Below are 15,866 nucleotides of genomic sequence, written 5' to 3' on the forward strand. Positions count from 1 at the left end.
GGGTGGGGGTGGGGAGGGGAACACAACACTCTTCTTAGGGTTGACTCCCCCTATTGGCAACAGGAAGGGTCTTCGTGGCCTCTCTAGGGGAGGAGTCGCCCCACTTCCCCCAGACCAACTCTGCCTGCAGTCAGAGCAGTGCCTTTTCTCTTCTCTTTGTTTCTGAGAGAATTGGTCTTCCTGTGAGTGTGTCAGTTTCCTTTTTCTTGTTCCATATTACGACTTCCAGACGTCAGTTGGCTCATAACCTGCCAGGCATGGGCCCGCTATCAGTTAGTACTTCACCACACTTCGACCAGTGGGGTCAACAGAGAATCCACAGCTCCAGCGGTCTTCCAGCTGAACTTCAGAGTTCTCCTACTTTCCAGTAGTCATCTTCCAGAATTCCTGGTTAAGAAAAACCTCTGTCCCACTCAGTTCTAAAGTGAGGGTGCATAAGTCAGCAAGCCTCACTTTCGGTGTTGTACTGTTGCTAGGCAACTGAGTGCAGTGCCATCCTATCTCTAAACAAGATAAACAAGATCCAAACATAGGCCAAGCAATTTGAGAGCCAGTGTGGTGTAGTGGTTAAGAGCGGTAGTATCGTAATCTGGTGAACTGGGTTCGCTTCCCTGTTCCTCCACATGCAGCTGCTGGGTGACCTTGGGCCAGTCACACTTCTCTGAAGTCTCTCAGCCCCACTCACCTCACAGAGTGTTTGTTGTGAGGGAGGAAGGGAAAGGAGAATGTTAGCCGCTTTGAGACTCCAGAAGGGGAGTGAAAGGCGGGATATCAAATCCAAACTACTCTTCTTCTTCTTCTTCTTCTTCTTCTTCTTCTGCTTCTGCTTCTGCTTCTGCTTCTGCTTCTTCTTCACGCCTTTTACTGATTACAGCTTCTTTGCTTAATTTCTTTGAAATCCTGGATTTGTCCCATAGTGTTCTCCTGCCCTTAAGAGTTATTTTGGTCCATTAAATTATACTTTTAAATTTCAGTTGCTTGCCTGTAGTTGACATGGTGGGTGGAACTCTGCTGGACCTGAATAAATATTTAATGCCTAGGGTTAAGCGGGAAACTGTGAGATAACAGTCCATGTTCCAAATTTAGTCTCAGAAGAAGAAAAATACAACAATTTGAGGGGTGGGGTGCTCATCCACTTAACTGAAGAAGTTCCCCAGGAGTCATTAAGCCCTGGGGTTAAAGGGGACAGAACATGCCTGTCCTTTGCAGCGTTCGAAAGATACTCATGAAAGTCATTTTTGTGCATGAGAGTACTATGGAAGTGGAGTAAGCAATAACTAAACTAGATATTTTCCTGGACTTCTGCTATATGTGGAGTGCTGATTGGCTGCCTGCCAGTCCCAATCAGGGAGGAGCAGAAGCTGAATGGGAACTCTGGAATGTTCTGCATCAAAGCGGAAGGTGGTTGGAGCCGTTGAAGGAAGGAACATCTGCAGAAAGAGGCTGAGGCTGAAAGGACTTCGGGAGGCACCACGGTATCCAAAAGGGGAAAGGGGAAAAGTTGCTCGTAGTCAGTTGCCTTTTTCGAAGGCCATTGGTTGTCTTGCCCCGTGTGCTGTTTAGCCCAACTGGCAACAGCTGCCCAGGATCCCTGGAAAAGAGAGGTCTTTCTAAGGCTTCCTGCTGGAGATCTCCTTCTGATGGGAAATGCTGTGGATTGAACTTTAGCCGTTCGCATGAAGTATGTCACTAAGCTAGAATTCAGAAGGCCCCAGCTGCCCCTTTACAGTGGAAGAAAAGCAGTCTGCTTCTCTCCCCTGCTTCTCAGGGAACAGGGAATGTCTATAAATGAAGTGGGGACAGGATGCCAGAGAGCTTTTCATGTCTACTTCCTTGTATAATGAAGAGCTTGATATGACTGGTTTTTAAACAGTAAAAGTAAAGGGACCCCTGACCATTAGGTCCAGTCGCGGACGACTCTGGGGTTGCAGGGCTCATCTCGCTTTATTGGCCGAGGGAGCTGGCGTACACCTTCCCTGTCATGTGGCCAGCATGACTAAGCCACTTCTGGCGAACCAGAGCAGCACATGGAAATGCCGTTTACCTTCCCGCCAGAGTGGTACCTATTTATCTACTTGCACTTTGATGTGCATTCGAACTGCTGGGTTGGCAGAAGCAGAGACCAAACAACGGGGCTCATCCAATCGCGGGGATTCGAACCGCCAACCCTCTGATCAGCAAGCCTTAGGCTCTGTGGTTTAACACACAGCGACACCCGCATCCAATCTTTAAACAGTAGGTTTGTCTCAAAACATTTTAACAGCCTAATCCATTAAATGGTCACTTAGAAGAACTCCAGGATGAGACCGCACTCAAAATGAGGAGATAAGATGGCAGCTAAGAATAAGATCCTGTCAACAAAAAGAGGTGAGCTTCTGCAGACTGCTACTCTGATTTGGTTTTTGAGCACTAATTTTTTTCATAGAAGTTGTGCTAACTGTCCACTCCTTTATATGGTTCTGAATGCAGGATGACATAAGGCACCAATCCAAATGAGCAGTTAAAATGGCGGGAGGCCTGACATTCACAGAACGTAAGTTGTTTTTACTATTTCCTCTTCATTGCAATACAGGAAGGCAGAGTTTCTGTACGTCTTAGAAGTGAGACCCTGAGCCTTCCTTTCTGCAGAGTTTGGGGATGATATCTCAAGTGGCACAAAAATGGAACCTGGTATCTAAATGGTGATGAAGACCACCTCCCAAACCCTGGGAACATTTGTGCCAAGTTTGGCAACAATATTTCAAAAAACTTCAAAACCTATGTAAATCCCACTTCTGTCTTCCATGGCATTAGCTACCCCTCCCAGTTTGGTGTCATCTGCCAATATGGTGAGCATCTCTTCAATTCCTTCATCCAAGTGGTTTATAAAATTGTTGAACGACAACGGGCCCAGGACAGAATCCTGTGGCACCCCCCTTGTCACTTTTCCCCAGGATGACAAGGAACCATTAAAAAATAGTCCTGTAGCACCTTAGAGACCAACTAAGTTTGTACAGGATATAAGATTTTGTGTACATGCACACTTCTTCGATACACTGAAACAGAAGTCACCAGACCCTTATATATCTGCATACTATCCCTTGCTTTTTCCTGTAGAACTAATTGCAGTTGTTAACAGTCATCAACAGTTTTCCATACCCATTAAGTCAATCACCCATCTCCCACTATCATTCTGAGAAAAACCCCACCCCACCCTCCCACTGTATATAAGGGTCTGGTGACTTCTCTTTCAGTGTGCATGCACACGAAAGCTTATACCCAGAACAAACTTAGTTGGTCTCTAAGGTGCTACTGGACTATTTTTTAATTCTTTATTTTGACTGTGTCAGACCAACACGGCTTCCTACCTGAATCAGGGAACCATTAGTGAGCACTATTTCGGTTCACTCAGTCAACCAGCTACAAATCCCCCTAACAGTTACCTCATTCCACCCACACTTGACCAGTTTTCTCACAAGAATAACATGGGGAACATTGTCAAAAGCCTTACTGAAATCAAGATACACTATGTTCACATCATTCCCCTGTTCCACCAAGCTTGTTACTCCATTTAAAAAAAAGAAATGAGGTTTGTCTGGCAGAGTAGAGCTGAAAACTGAATTCCTGCAGGATCATCACTCAAGTTTTTCAGGGATTTACCCTACTGGGATTTAGCTGCTATCACACAATGGCTTTTTTGCAAGTTTTTGCTGATGTTCAAGTAAATTACATACTATGTGACCCAACACCACAATGCAGCTTCAAGAACCAGTGTGGCTTCCAGATCCAATGCAGTTTCCAAATCCAATGTGGCTTCCAGATCCAACGTGGCTTCTAGATCCAATGTCTCTTCCAGATCTAATGTGGCATCCAGGTCAATACTAAAACGCAGACGAAAACCACCTCCCAGAAAGGGTATGTATGCAGCACACATAGAACTGGTTCATAGCCTAGACGAGGAACACACTGGAAAGGAAAAGTGGGAGAGCAGCAGGAGGCATGTGTGACCAGTCGTGGTGGGAAGGGCTGGAGAAAAGCCAGCCGTGCTCTGTCACTCCAACAGGCTCCTTTAGCCAAGCAAACTAGTGCTATGCCAGCCTCAGGCTGTGTTCTCCCCTGATCCACAATGTGGTAAGGATTTACCTCTCTACCACTGCTCCTCACCCAGGTGAGAGAACAAACCTTTAAATAAGCATGCAACAAAGAGAATATCAAGCCAAGCATCCTGTAGGGACTTCGTTTATTAAAGCTATTTCGCAATAGGACAGCCTTTGCTCTGCTGTGAGAGAGGCAGAAGTGTGCCCTGTTGATCCTCATTGATCTCGCAGTGCTTTTCAATACCATCAACTATGGCAGTGTTTTTCAACCTTTTTTGGGCAAAGGCACACTTGTTTCATGAAAAAAATCACGAGGCACACCACCATTAGAAAATGTTAAAAAATTTAACTCTGTGCCTATATTGACTATATATAAAGTAATTCTCTTGAATAGGAATCAAATAAACACAAAGAAAGTATTTTATAATTACTTTATTATGAAATAGTAAGTAAACAGAAATATGAAAAATTATAAAATACTTTATTTTTAAATCTTTCGAATTTTTCAATTTTTCCCACGACACACCAGGCAACATCTCGCGGCACACTAGTGTGCCGCGGAACAGTGGTTGAAAAACACTGAACTATGGTATTCTTCTGGAGGGACTTACTGAGAGCCAGTGCAGTGTAGTGGTTAAGAGCGGTAGTCTCGTAATCTGGGGAACCCGGTTCGCGTCTCTGCTCCTCCACATGCAGCTGCTGGGTGACCTTGGGCCAGTCACACTTCTTTGAGGTCTCTCAGCCTCACTCGCCTCACAGAGTGTTTGTTGTGGGGGAGGAAGGGAAAGGAGATTGTGAGCTGCTTTGAGACTCCTTAAGGGTAGTGATAAAGCGGGATATCAAATCCAAACTCTTCTGACTGAGCTGGGATTGGGCGACGCTGCTATGCAACGGTTCTAGTCCTGCTTAGGTGACTGTGCTTGAAGAGTTCTGATCAGCACCATGGAGCCTTCAACACGGGGTTCCTCAAAGTTCAGTTTTATCATCCATGCAGAGGAAGGTCATCCAGATTTTGGAGTGTGTTGTGAGAAATGCTGATGACACACAGCTCTATCTCTCCTTTACATTTGCAGGTATGGCAGTTGACATACTAGACGGATGCCTGGCCTCAGTAATGGACTAGATGAGAGCCAATAAACATAAGTTTAATCCAGACAAGACTGAGGTGCAGTCAGTGGGAGGTTCCCTAGACAAGATGGGTGGGATATGGCCTGTTCTGTACTCTGAAGGAGTACTTCTGGATCCATTACTGTCACTTGAAATGAAAAGGCAAAAAAGTTAGCCATGATACTTAAGCAGATTTTCTTTCTTTTTGTCCATCAAGGAAAACTTGCTGCTGTTTTGCATGAGATAAAAGAGTTCTTTCTCTCTTCCATTGGTACATTTATTGTAGTGATGCTGTGCCTGGTCCTGTTTTTTGCTGCATTTGGAGCAGTTAGTCTATGTAAGTCTAGGCTGTGTAGGCCTTTAGCGTTATCCTGGTTGGCTTTACATCAGTATGAAGAACACTTTCAAAAGTGTCACCATAATCCAACCACAGCTAAGCCCTTTTACCTCCCATTGATTCCAGTGTGAAAAGTAAGGATGTGACTAAATCTCACCCATTGAAATGAATGCCTGTTTCTTGCCCCTCAGTAACTGCTTTGGGACTTCTTAGGCCAACATTATGAAGCAACCTGTGCAGTCACCTGTCCTACATTGCAACTCCCTGTCCCACTTTCCTCCTAGAAAAACAAGTGTACGGTCTGCTTCAGTGAGTGGTCGGAACAGCTGAATTCAAACAAAAGAGGTCTTCAATTTATAGACCACCCTTCACAGGGTGATTTACATGTTTCATTTTAATGCAGTTTTATTACTGGAATGCTGCCCACTCTGCTGCCTGATGCTTCATTAAACACTTTTCCTTTGAGATGTGAAGAGCCTTAAAAAATTGCTAACACACGGGGAGCCTTGATTCCAAATCAGCCGCAGCAATTCTGGGGTGGAGGTACTGTCACATCAGCTGACTCACCATTTCTTTCCCTTCTAACTCTTCCATAGATATTCATAAACGGGATCACAAATCACCTGATATGGATTTAGCAATGAAAACTATAAGGGACTTCATGATCAAAGAGAAACCATCCCTCCAAGGAAGGAGTGGTAAGTAAGGTGTTATAGTCCATACACTTAGGGCCACTCCTTGCCCCAGCTCCATCAGGGGGTATTGCCCCATAGCAGAGCTTCTTCCCAGCCCCTTGAAGAAAAGTCACTGTGAAGTGGCTGGACTAGAGTAGGATAGTAGTAGGTGGAAGAAGTTCCATCCTCTCACTTACCACTTGCCTTCTGGAAATGCTGGGGCCCCAGCTCATATCACCATTCATAGCATTCAACAGGGACAAAACTGGGAGCCCATGTTTGCTGAAGAGACATGTAGGCTGTGTCTGCATTAGAGTGTTCATGTGTATGTGGAGACACTGTTTCTGCATCTTCAGCCAAACAGGGTTTTTTTTTTCGATTTTATGCCTCCACAATCTATCCCAGATGTTCCTCTCCACACTAGGCCAGCAGCACAGCTAATCATTTTGGCACCAGCCACAATGACTAGGTTCTTCCAGTTACAGATAGGTAGCCGTGTTGGTTTGCCATAGTCAAAACAAAAAAAAATTCCTTCCAGTAGCACCTTAAAGACCAACTAAGTTAGTTCTTGAAGAAATGTGCATGCATACTAAGTTAGTGTATCTGAAGAAGTGTGCATGCACACGAAAGCTCATACCAAGAACTAACTTAGTTGGTCTTTAAGGTGCTACTGGAAGGAATTTTTTTGTTTAGGTTCTTCCACTCTTAATGGAAGTATGTCTTTGAATACCAGTTGCTGAAAACCACAGAAGGCCAGGGTTCCCTTGCACCTAGGTCCGGCTTACAAGTTGAACTTTGGCCCACTTGCTAATTCTCAGCTGTGCTGGAGTTCTTGTACCCAGAAGACAATGGTTCAGCCCCAAACCAGAACACCAGCAAGACTCCATTCTAAGACCTGCAAAATGATCCAAGTGCCATGACACCCAACAACCAACCTGAACTGCACTTAGCCCAACAAGAAGACCACAATGTGCACACCCTGGAGTCAGATGCCACTGTCCCATCCCCCCCAGCTTTAACTAGCCAGAAAGGAGAGCAGTAAAGAGAGCATACTGCTGAGTGCGTTAGTGCAAGCACTTTGCTCATGTCTTCATCCAAAATTAACCACAAAGTACAGGGCAGGATGCAGTGTTGGACATAGCTGCCAACTTTTCCTTTTTCTTGCGAGGAATCCTATCCGGAATAAGGGAATTTCCCTTTAAAAAAGGGAAAAGTTGACAGCTATGAGTGTTGGATAATTCACAAGACCTCTCTAAGGCCCTTTTAACCTGGCCCAGGGGGCTGGGCCCACACTCACCAGCCCCACTGAAGAGGCTCCTCATGAGGCCAGAGGAACATTGCCTGGCTGTGGGGCATGGAGGCCGCTCCCTGCAAGGCCCTTTCCTCCTGGCAGAGGGGGCTGGGCCCACACTCACCAGCCCCACTGAAGAGGCTCCTCATGAGGCCGGAGGAGCATTGCCTGACTGTGAGGCATGGAGGCCGCTCCCTGCAAGGCCCTTTCCTCCTGGCAGAGGGGGCTGGGCCCACACTCACCAGCCCCACTGAAGAGGCTCCTCATGAGGCCGGAGGAGCATTGCCTGACTGTGAGGCATGGAGGCCGCTCCCTGCAAGGCCCTTTCCTCCTGGCAGAGGGGGCTGGGCCCACACTCACCAGCCCCACTGAAGAGGCTCCTCATGAGGCCGGAGGAGCATTGCCTGACTGTGGGGCATGGAGGCCGCTCCCTGCAAGGCCCTTTCCTCCTGGCAGAGGGGGCTGGGCCCACACTCACCAGCCCCACTGAAGAGGCTCCTCATGAGGCCAGAGGAACATTGCCTGGCTGTGGGGCATGGAGGCCGCTCCCTGCAAGGCCCTTTCCTCCTGGCAGAGGGGGCTGGGCCCACACTCACCAGCCCCACTGAAGAGGCTCCTCATGAGGCCAGAGGAACATTGCCTGGCTGTGGGGCATGGAGGCCGCTCCCTGCAAGGCCCTTTCCTCCTGGCAGAGGGGGCTGGGCCCACACTCACCAGCCCCACTGAAGAGGCTCCTCACGAGGCCGGAGGAGCATTGCCTGACTGTGGGGCATGGAGGCCGCTCCCTGCAAGGCCCTTTCCTCCTGGCAGAGGGGGCTGGGCCCACACTCACCAGCCCCACTGAAGAGGCTCCTCATGAGGCCGGAGGAGCATTGCCTGACTGTGAGGCATGGAGGCCGCTCCCTGCAAGGCCCTTTCCTCCTGGCAGAGGGGGCTGGGCCCACACTCACCAGCCCCACTGAAGAGGCTCCTCATGAGGCCGGAAGAACATTGCCTGGCTGTGGGGCATGGAGGCCGCTGCCTGCAAGGCCCTTTCCTCCTGGCCTAGGGGCCTGGGCCCACACTCACCAGCCCCACTGAAGAGGCTCCTCATGAGGCCGGAGGAGCATTGCCTGGCTGTGGGGCATGGAGGCCGCTGCCTGCAAGGCCCTTTCCTCCTGGCCTAGGGCACTAGGCCCACACTCACCAGCCCCACTGAAGAGGCTCCTCATGAGGCCGGAGGAGCATTGCCTGACTGTGGGGCATGAAGGCCGCTCCCTGCAAGGCCCTTTCCACCTGGCCTAGGGGGCAGGGCCCACACTCACCAGCCCCACTGAAGAGGCTCCTCATTAGGCCGGAGGAGCATTGCCTGGCTGTGGGGCATGGAGGCCGCTGCCTGCAAGGCCCTTTCCTCCTGGCCCTGGGCCAGGGCCCACACTCACCAGCCCCACTGAAGAGGCTCCTCATGAGGCCGGAAGAACATTGCCTGGCTGTGGGGCATGAAGGCCGCTCCCTGCAAGGCCCTTTCCTCCTGGCAGAGGGGGTGAGGCCCACACTCACCAGCCCCACTGAAGAGGCTCCTCATGAGGCCGGAGGAACATTGCCTGGCTGTGGGGCATGAAGGCCGCTCCCTGCAAGGCCCTTTCCTCCTGGCAGAGGGGGTGAGGCCCACACTCACCAGCCCCACTGAAGAGGCTCCTCATGAGGCCGGAGGAGCATTGCCTGGCTGTGGGGCATGAAGGCCGCTCCCTGCAAGGCCCTTTCCACCTGGCCTAGGGGGCAGGGCCCACACTCACCAGCCCCACTGAAGAGGCTCCTCATGAGGCCAGAGGAACATCGCCTGGCTGTGGGGCATGAAGGCCGCTCCCTGCAAGGCCCTTTCCACCTGGCCTAGGGGGCAGGGCCCACACTCACCAGCCCCACTGAAGAGGCTCCTCATGAGGCCAGAGGAACATCGCCTGGCTGTGGGGCATGGAGGCCGCTGCCTGCAAGGCCCTTTCCACCTGGCCTAGGGGGCAGGGCCCACACTCACCAGCCCCACTGAAGAGGCTCCTCATGAGGCCGGAGGAGCATTGCCTGGCTGTGGGGCATGAAGGCCGCTCCCTGCAAGGCCCTTTCCACCTGGCCTAGGGGGCAGGGCCCACACTCACCAGCCCCACTGAAGAGGCTCCTCATGAGGCCGGAGGAGCATTGCCTGGCTGTGGGGCATGAAGGCCGCTCCCTGCAATGCCCTTTCCACCTGGCCTAGGGGGCTGGGCCCACACTCACCAGCCCCACTGAAGAGGCTCCTCATGAGGCCGGAGGAGCATTGCCTGGCTGTGGGGCATGAAGGCCACTCCCTGCAAGGCCCTTTCCTCCTGGCCTAGGGCACTAGGCCTACACTCACCAGCCCCACTGAAGAGGCTCCTCATGAGGCCAGAGGAACATCGCCTGGCTGTGGGGCATGAAGGCCGCTCCTGCAAGGCCCTTTCCACCTGGCCTAGGGGGCTGGGCCCACACTCACCAGCCCCACTGAAGAGGCTCCTCATGAGGCCGGAGGAGCATTGCCTGGCTGTGGGGCATGAAGGCCACTCCCTGCAAGGCCCTTTCCTCCTGGCCTAGGGCACTAGGCCTACACTCACCAGCCCCACTGAAGAGGCTCCTCATGAGGCCAGAGGAACATCGCCTGGCTGTGGGGCATGAAGGCCGCTCCTGCAAGGCCCTTTCCTCCTGGCAGAGGGGGTGAGGCCCACACTCACCAGCCCCACTGAAGAGGCTCCTCATGAGGCCGGAGGAGCATTGCCTGGCTGTGGGGCATGAAGGCCGCTCCCTGCAAGGCCCTTTCCTCCTGGCAGAGGGGGTGAGGCCCACACTCACCAGCCCCACTGAAGAGGCTCCTCATGAGGCCGGAGGAGCATTGCCTGGCTGTGGGGCATGGAGGCCGCTGCCTGCAAGGCCCTTTCCTCCTGGCCCTGGGCCAGGGCCCACACTCACCAGCCCCACTGAAGAGGCTCCTCATGAGGCCGGAGGAACATTGCCTGGCTGTGGGGCATGAAGGCCGCTCCCTGCAAGGCCCTTTCCACCTGGCCTAGGGGGCAGGGCCCACACTCACCAGCCCTACTATGTTAAATATGTATTCTGTAGTTGACCTCCTTTGTAATGTTTTATTCTGAAATCTTTAAGATAATATTTTACTTTTCTGTTGAGGCATCTGATCAAAGCCTGTATTCTTGATCAAGGCTTATATTTTTGATCAAGGTTGTATCTTAAATTCACAAATGTTTCTTTCGAGGCGGGAAACCAGCAGGCAGCTGGCAAGCTCTTGGGCAGAGGGCCCCTCTGGTTTATTGCGGTCATAAAAAGGCTGAGAGCAAAAGGTCACTGACCCTACATATTACAGAATATAATTAAGCTGTAATAAAAGCTGCTAAATTAAGAGTTGGTAAATAGTAAGGTTTATTGTTTAACAGAAAATAATACCATTTGGCCTCTCATCAGATATAGAGCCAAAAGGTCAAAGCATCTGGCTGGCAAAAGGGGGAGTAAAGAGCCATTTTTTAAGCTGTTCCTTGTTCCTTCTAAACTTGAGACTTTTTACTCTGCAAAGGTCTTTTCCTTTTAAAAAGTTATTTATATATGTTAATGTATGAAATATATTAGCTTAAATGTAATTATGCAAAGGATTTAGAAAGTAAGAAATGTTAGATTCTTATTTCATAGAATCATATAGTTGTAAGAGACCACAGGGGCCATCGAGCCCAGCCCCCTGCCAGGCAGGAAACACCATCAGAGCACTCCTGACATATGGTTGTCAGGCCTTTGCTTAAAGACCTCCAAAAAAAGGAGATCTTTCATTTATGATGATGCTGTGTGTGAAAAGGTGAACAAAAGATCTGTTCAGATAAAAATACCCCACCATCTGCTTTAGCCATCTGCTCTATTTTAGAATGAAGGGGGCAAAGGTGATCTGGTAATTAAGGTGCCTGGTCGAGGCTAATGTAAGATGTATGGCTACTTGTTTGCCATTTATAAATAGAAGAAAATATAGCTCTCTGTCTCCCATAAAAGGTAATAGGAAATGGGTGTATCTTTTATGATTGGTTCTAGTAAATAGCCAATAGGAATTTCAACCAGGCTGATTGGACAGAGGCAGCCAAGGGAGGAGAAAGGGGGCTGGATTGAGGAAATATAAGTGCTGGCCATAATGGCAGGAGGGCAGGCCAGAGCTTGGTAACCATATACCACTGTGCCTCTCATTTATTTGTCCAACAAATAAATTATTATTTTAATTTCTCTATTGCTGTGTTGAATATTTCATTCCAGCTAAGCGCTAACCACAAGCAGGGTGCTACACTGTCACGTTGCTTTGACTGTATACTCTATATTTTACTTTCTTCAGATTGTTTTATTTATGTTTTATTCATTCAATATGCTGTAAACCGCTTTGATATTTTCTTAAAAATGTAAAGCGGTATAGAAATTTTAAAAATAGATAATATATAAACAATGTCACATCAAAGTAATTGCAGAGGCAAGCAATTTTATTCTCAGTACTACCGGTAATTGATATAAGAATTAAAGACCCCGGGTGTATATATTTTATTTAAATAATGTTTCAGTGTTTCATATTAATTGCATTTAACCTTTTAAAATGTATGAGGCTTGATTTCTGTGAGTTCTCCATTTGTGAGTCTCTCTTTATCTGACCCTGAAAGCAGCACAAATGGCAGGATGTTTTCCTATGAGTTAGTACCAGGGTGTTAAGCAGAAATCCTTGGAGGTTTCCTGAAAGACAAATGGAGGAATGTTATTAAGGACTGATCATAGACTAGGTGGCCAGAGCAAAGTGGGACATTCAATACCTAAAAAGAGCAAAAGGCCTAAGCACTTCTGGGCAACCCCAAGGTGATAGTGGGGGAAGTGGAGAGCAGGAAGACACTATACATGTTTTCTATCCCATGGCTTGTAACCTTTCCTGACGTATGAGAAGATGTTTGGTGACTCTTTGTTTGCTATGTTTGAACTACTATATAAGCTTTTGTTCTGAAGCGCCTCAGGACAGACCTTCTCAACTAGCACCTTGGGTTGAGCTCTGTCCTATTGCAATAGATAAATGAAATACAAACGTATCTTGGAAGTCAATTGGAATGTTCAGGAAGTCTGTTCAACTTCCAAAACATTCAGAAACCAAAGCGCGGCTTCTGATTTGATCGTTTGGGAACCGATTTGGTCAGGAGCCAAGGCGTTTGAGATCTGTATGAAAATACAGAGTCTCTAAATCTGGATGCTGGACTCGAAATAATTTCCTTGGTTCTGTGGTTTATTTAAAAGGGGGTCCCACACCTGGGTAACAAACAGAAGTGGTGCAGAGGTGAATTCTTAGCAGACAAGCAATAGAATCACAACGCCTCTCTAAGATCTCCAGAGCACAGTTAATCAGATCAATGCTCAGCAGATTACAGACCACCCAGAATGTTAGGATGTGGCCCATCACAAGTTATAGGGAAACAGCCTTTGTATAGAGTTGAATAGCTGTTTGAGATCTCACTGACCTGAATTATCCTAACCTTTCAGATTCTGAAATACTTGCTGAAGCTGAGAAGTTAGCAGGTGAATTGCTTATATGGGCTGACAGAGCAAATGAAGTCCAGTCTGCAATCAGTAAGTTATTCTTAAGATAGTGATGTTGAGAAATCAGAGGATAGGGGGAACCCATGTCCTGAAAGCCCCTCATCTGAACAGCTGTTGAAGGTATAAAGGTCCCACCATCCTCTAGAATATTCTCGGTTTCTGGGGGGTTTCCTGTTGTTATTCTGTCTCTCACAGCTACAATAAACCTACCATTAAAATTATGGACTGGTCATTTCTTCGTCAGAGGGCAAACAGGCAAATTTAGCAAGGGATCAAATACACTTTCCCCACACTATGAGAGACACTCCAGGGTATAATGTTCTGTACCTCCTCCATTGAAGACTTTATCTGCAAGCAGAATCATAGAATTGTTGAGTTGGAAGAAACCCAACTCAGTCCAGTAATCTAGTCCAACCCCCTGCAATGCAAGAATCTTGCAATTGGGCAAATCTCCAGGGCCAGATGGGCTTACCTCCAAGTACTATAAGACATTGAAAGACTATTTGATACAACCACTGCTGGAGGTTAGCAACGAAATTTTGGAGGGGAAGAAGGCGCCGGAATCGTGGAAAGAAGCATTTATCACATTGATACCAAAGTTGGAAACTGAAAAGACTCAACTTAAGAACTACCGCCCCATCTCTCTTCTAAATGTGGATTACAAAATATTTGCAGACATTTTAGCAAGCAGATTTAAAATAGTTTTAAATGAGATAATTCATAAGGATCAGGCAGGCTTTCTCCCAGGTAGACATTTGTTTGCTAATACAAGGAATATCATTGACATTTTGGAACTTTTGCAAACAAATATCAATACAAAAGCAGTGTTGATTTTCATAGATGCGGAGAAGGCCTTTGACAATATTTCTTGGAAATTTATGAAGGAAAATTTGGAAGGAATGGGAGTGGGACGGGGTTTTGAAAATGGGATAGAAGCAATTTATTCAGAACAAAAGGCGAAATTGATAGTCAACAATGTGATTACAGAAGAGTTCAAAATTGAAAAAGGAACACGACAAGGCTGCCCTATTTCCCCATTGTTATTTATTTCGGTCCTGGAAGTGCTCTTGAACATGATTAGAGGGGACCGGATGGTTGAAGGAATTCAGGTCGGAGCGAAACAATATAAACTTAAAGCGTTTGCAGATGACCTAGTTTTGACCCTACAGAAGCCAGAATCTAGCACGAAAAAAAGTATTGCAACTGATTCAAGAGTTTGGTCGGGTGGCGGGATTTAAATTAAACAAGCAGAAAACTAAGGTATTGGGAAAAAATCTGACAGTTACAGAGTCAGAACGGTTTCAGGAAGAGACAGAGTTAAACGTGGTTAAAAAAGTAAAATACCTAGGGGTAAACATAACAGCAAAAAATCTGAGTCTATTTAAGGATAACTATGAGAAATGCTGGTCAGAAATAAAGAGAGACTTAGAAAGTTGGACAAGACTGAAACTTTCCTTGTTAGGCCGAATCGCTGCTGTAAAGATGAATGTATTGCCAAAAATGCTGTTTTTGTTTCAAACATTACAAATTGTGGACAAAACAGTGTTTCCGGAAGTGGCAGAGAGACATTTCCAAATTTGTCTGGCAGGGCAAAAAGCCCAGAATTAAGTTTAAGATACTAACTGATGCGAAAGAAAGAGGGGGCTTTGCCCTGCCAGACTTAAGGCTGTATTATGAATCAGCAGCTTTCTGCTGGTTAAAAGACTGGTTGCTTCTCGAGGACACTGATGTATTAGATTTGGAAGGTTTTGACAATGCGTTTGGCTGGCATGCATATTTATGGTACGACAAGGTTAAGATTCATAAGGCTTTCAAGAATCATATTGTCAGAAAAGCAGTGTTTAATGTCTGGACAAAATATAAAGACTTATTGGAAAATAAAACTCCAAGGTGGCTTTCACCATTGGAAGCTAAGGCCCGGAAAAGGCTCAATATGGAGGCCAAATGGCCAAAGTATTGGGAAATATTAGAAAAGGATGGGGACAATTGGAAATTGCAGAGTCAGGAGAAAATGAAAGACAAAGTCCGAGATTGGTTACATTACGCTCAGATTAAAGAAGTCTTCAAACTTGATAAAAAGTTAGGATTCCAGGTGGAAAAATCGAAGCTAGAAACGGAATTGCTAGAGCCTAAGACTAAGGTACTTTCAAGAATGTATAACTTGCTGTTAAAATGGAACACACAAGATGAAACGGTTAAATCGGCTATGATAAAGTGGGCACAGGACATTGGGTATAATATTATGTTTGAGGACTGGGAAAGGTTGTGGACTACTGGACTGAATTTCACTGCATGTAATGCTTTGAAAGAAAATGTAATGAAAATGATATATAGATGGTACATGACCCCAGTCAAACTTGCAAAAATATACCACTTGTCTGATAACAAATGTTGGAAATGTAAGGAAAATGAAGGAACGTTCTTTCACCTTTGGTGGACCTGCCCTAGAGTGAAGGCTTTCTGGGAAATGATATATAATGAGCTGAAAAAGGTATTTAAGTATACCTTCCCTAAGAAACCAGAGGCCTTCCTTTTGGGTATTGTCGGCCAATGGGTGTTAAAGAAGGACCGAACATTTTTTATGTATGCAACAACAGCAGCAAGGATACTTGTCGCTAAGCATTGGAAAACTCAAGATCTACCCACACTGGAAGAATGGCAGATGCAACTGATGGACTACATGGAACTGGCCGAGATGACTGGCAGAATCCGAGATTTGGGAGAGGAGATGGTAGAAGAAGACTGGAAAAAATTTAAGATTTACTTGCAAAAATATTGTAAACTGTATGAAT

General features: G+C 47.0%; 1 protein-coding gene across 2 annotated transcripts; it reads left to right on the forward strand.

Annotated features, from left to right (window-relative positions):
• Nucleotides 1-879: 879 nt before the first annotated feature.
• LOC310852854 (uncharacterized protein) lies at nt 880-13,222 on the forward strand. 2 transcript variants are annotated; one of them, XM_083756984.1, is made up of 7 exons: nt 880-1,475; nt 2,264-2,367; nt 2,470-2,533; nt 3,739-3,894; nt 5,401-5,520; nt 6,117-6,218; nt 13,018-13,222. In XM_083756984.1, the coding sequence occupies exons 3-7, from the start codon at nt 2,506-2,508 to the stop codon at nt 13,122-13,124; spliced, it is 513 nt and encodes a 170-aa protein (XP_083613110.1). In that variant the 5' UTR covers nt 880-1,475; nt 2,264-2,367; nt 2,470-2,505; the 3' UTR covers nt 13,125-13,222. The 2 variants fall into 2 exon arrangements, with proteins under 2 accessions (XP_083613110.1, XP_083613111.1); XM_083756985.1 differs by lacking the exon at nt 880-1,475 and having other exon boundaries at nt 2,246-2,367.
• Nucleotides 13,223-15,866: the final 2,644 nt, after the last annotated feature.

This window comes from Podarcis gaigeae (genome assembly GCF_964106915.1).
Source record: "Podarcis gaigeae genome assembly, chromosome: 9".
Lineage (NCBI taxonomy): Eukaryota > Metazoa > Chordata > Lepidosauria > Squamata > Lacertidae > Podarcis > Podarcis gaigeae.

Coding starts and splice junctions, on each gene's coding strand:
- LOC310852854 (XM_083756984.1), top strand. CDS start 2,506: ATGGCGGGAGGCCTGACATTCACAGAAC. Junction 3,895..5,400: donor AAAACCACCTCCCAGAAAGG/GTATGTATGCAG, acceptor TTGTCCATCAAG/GAAAACTTGCTGCTGTTTTG. Junction 5,521..6,116: donor ATTTGGAGCAGTTAGTCTAT/GTAAGTCTAGGC, acceptor ACTCTTCCATAG/ATATTCATAAACGGGATCAC.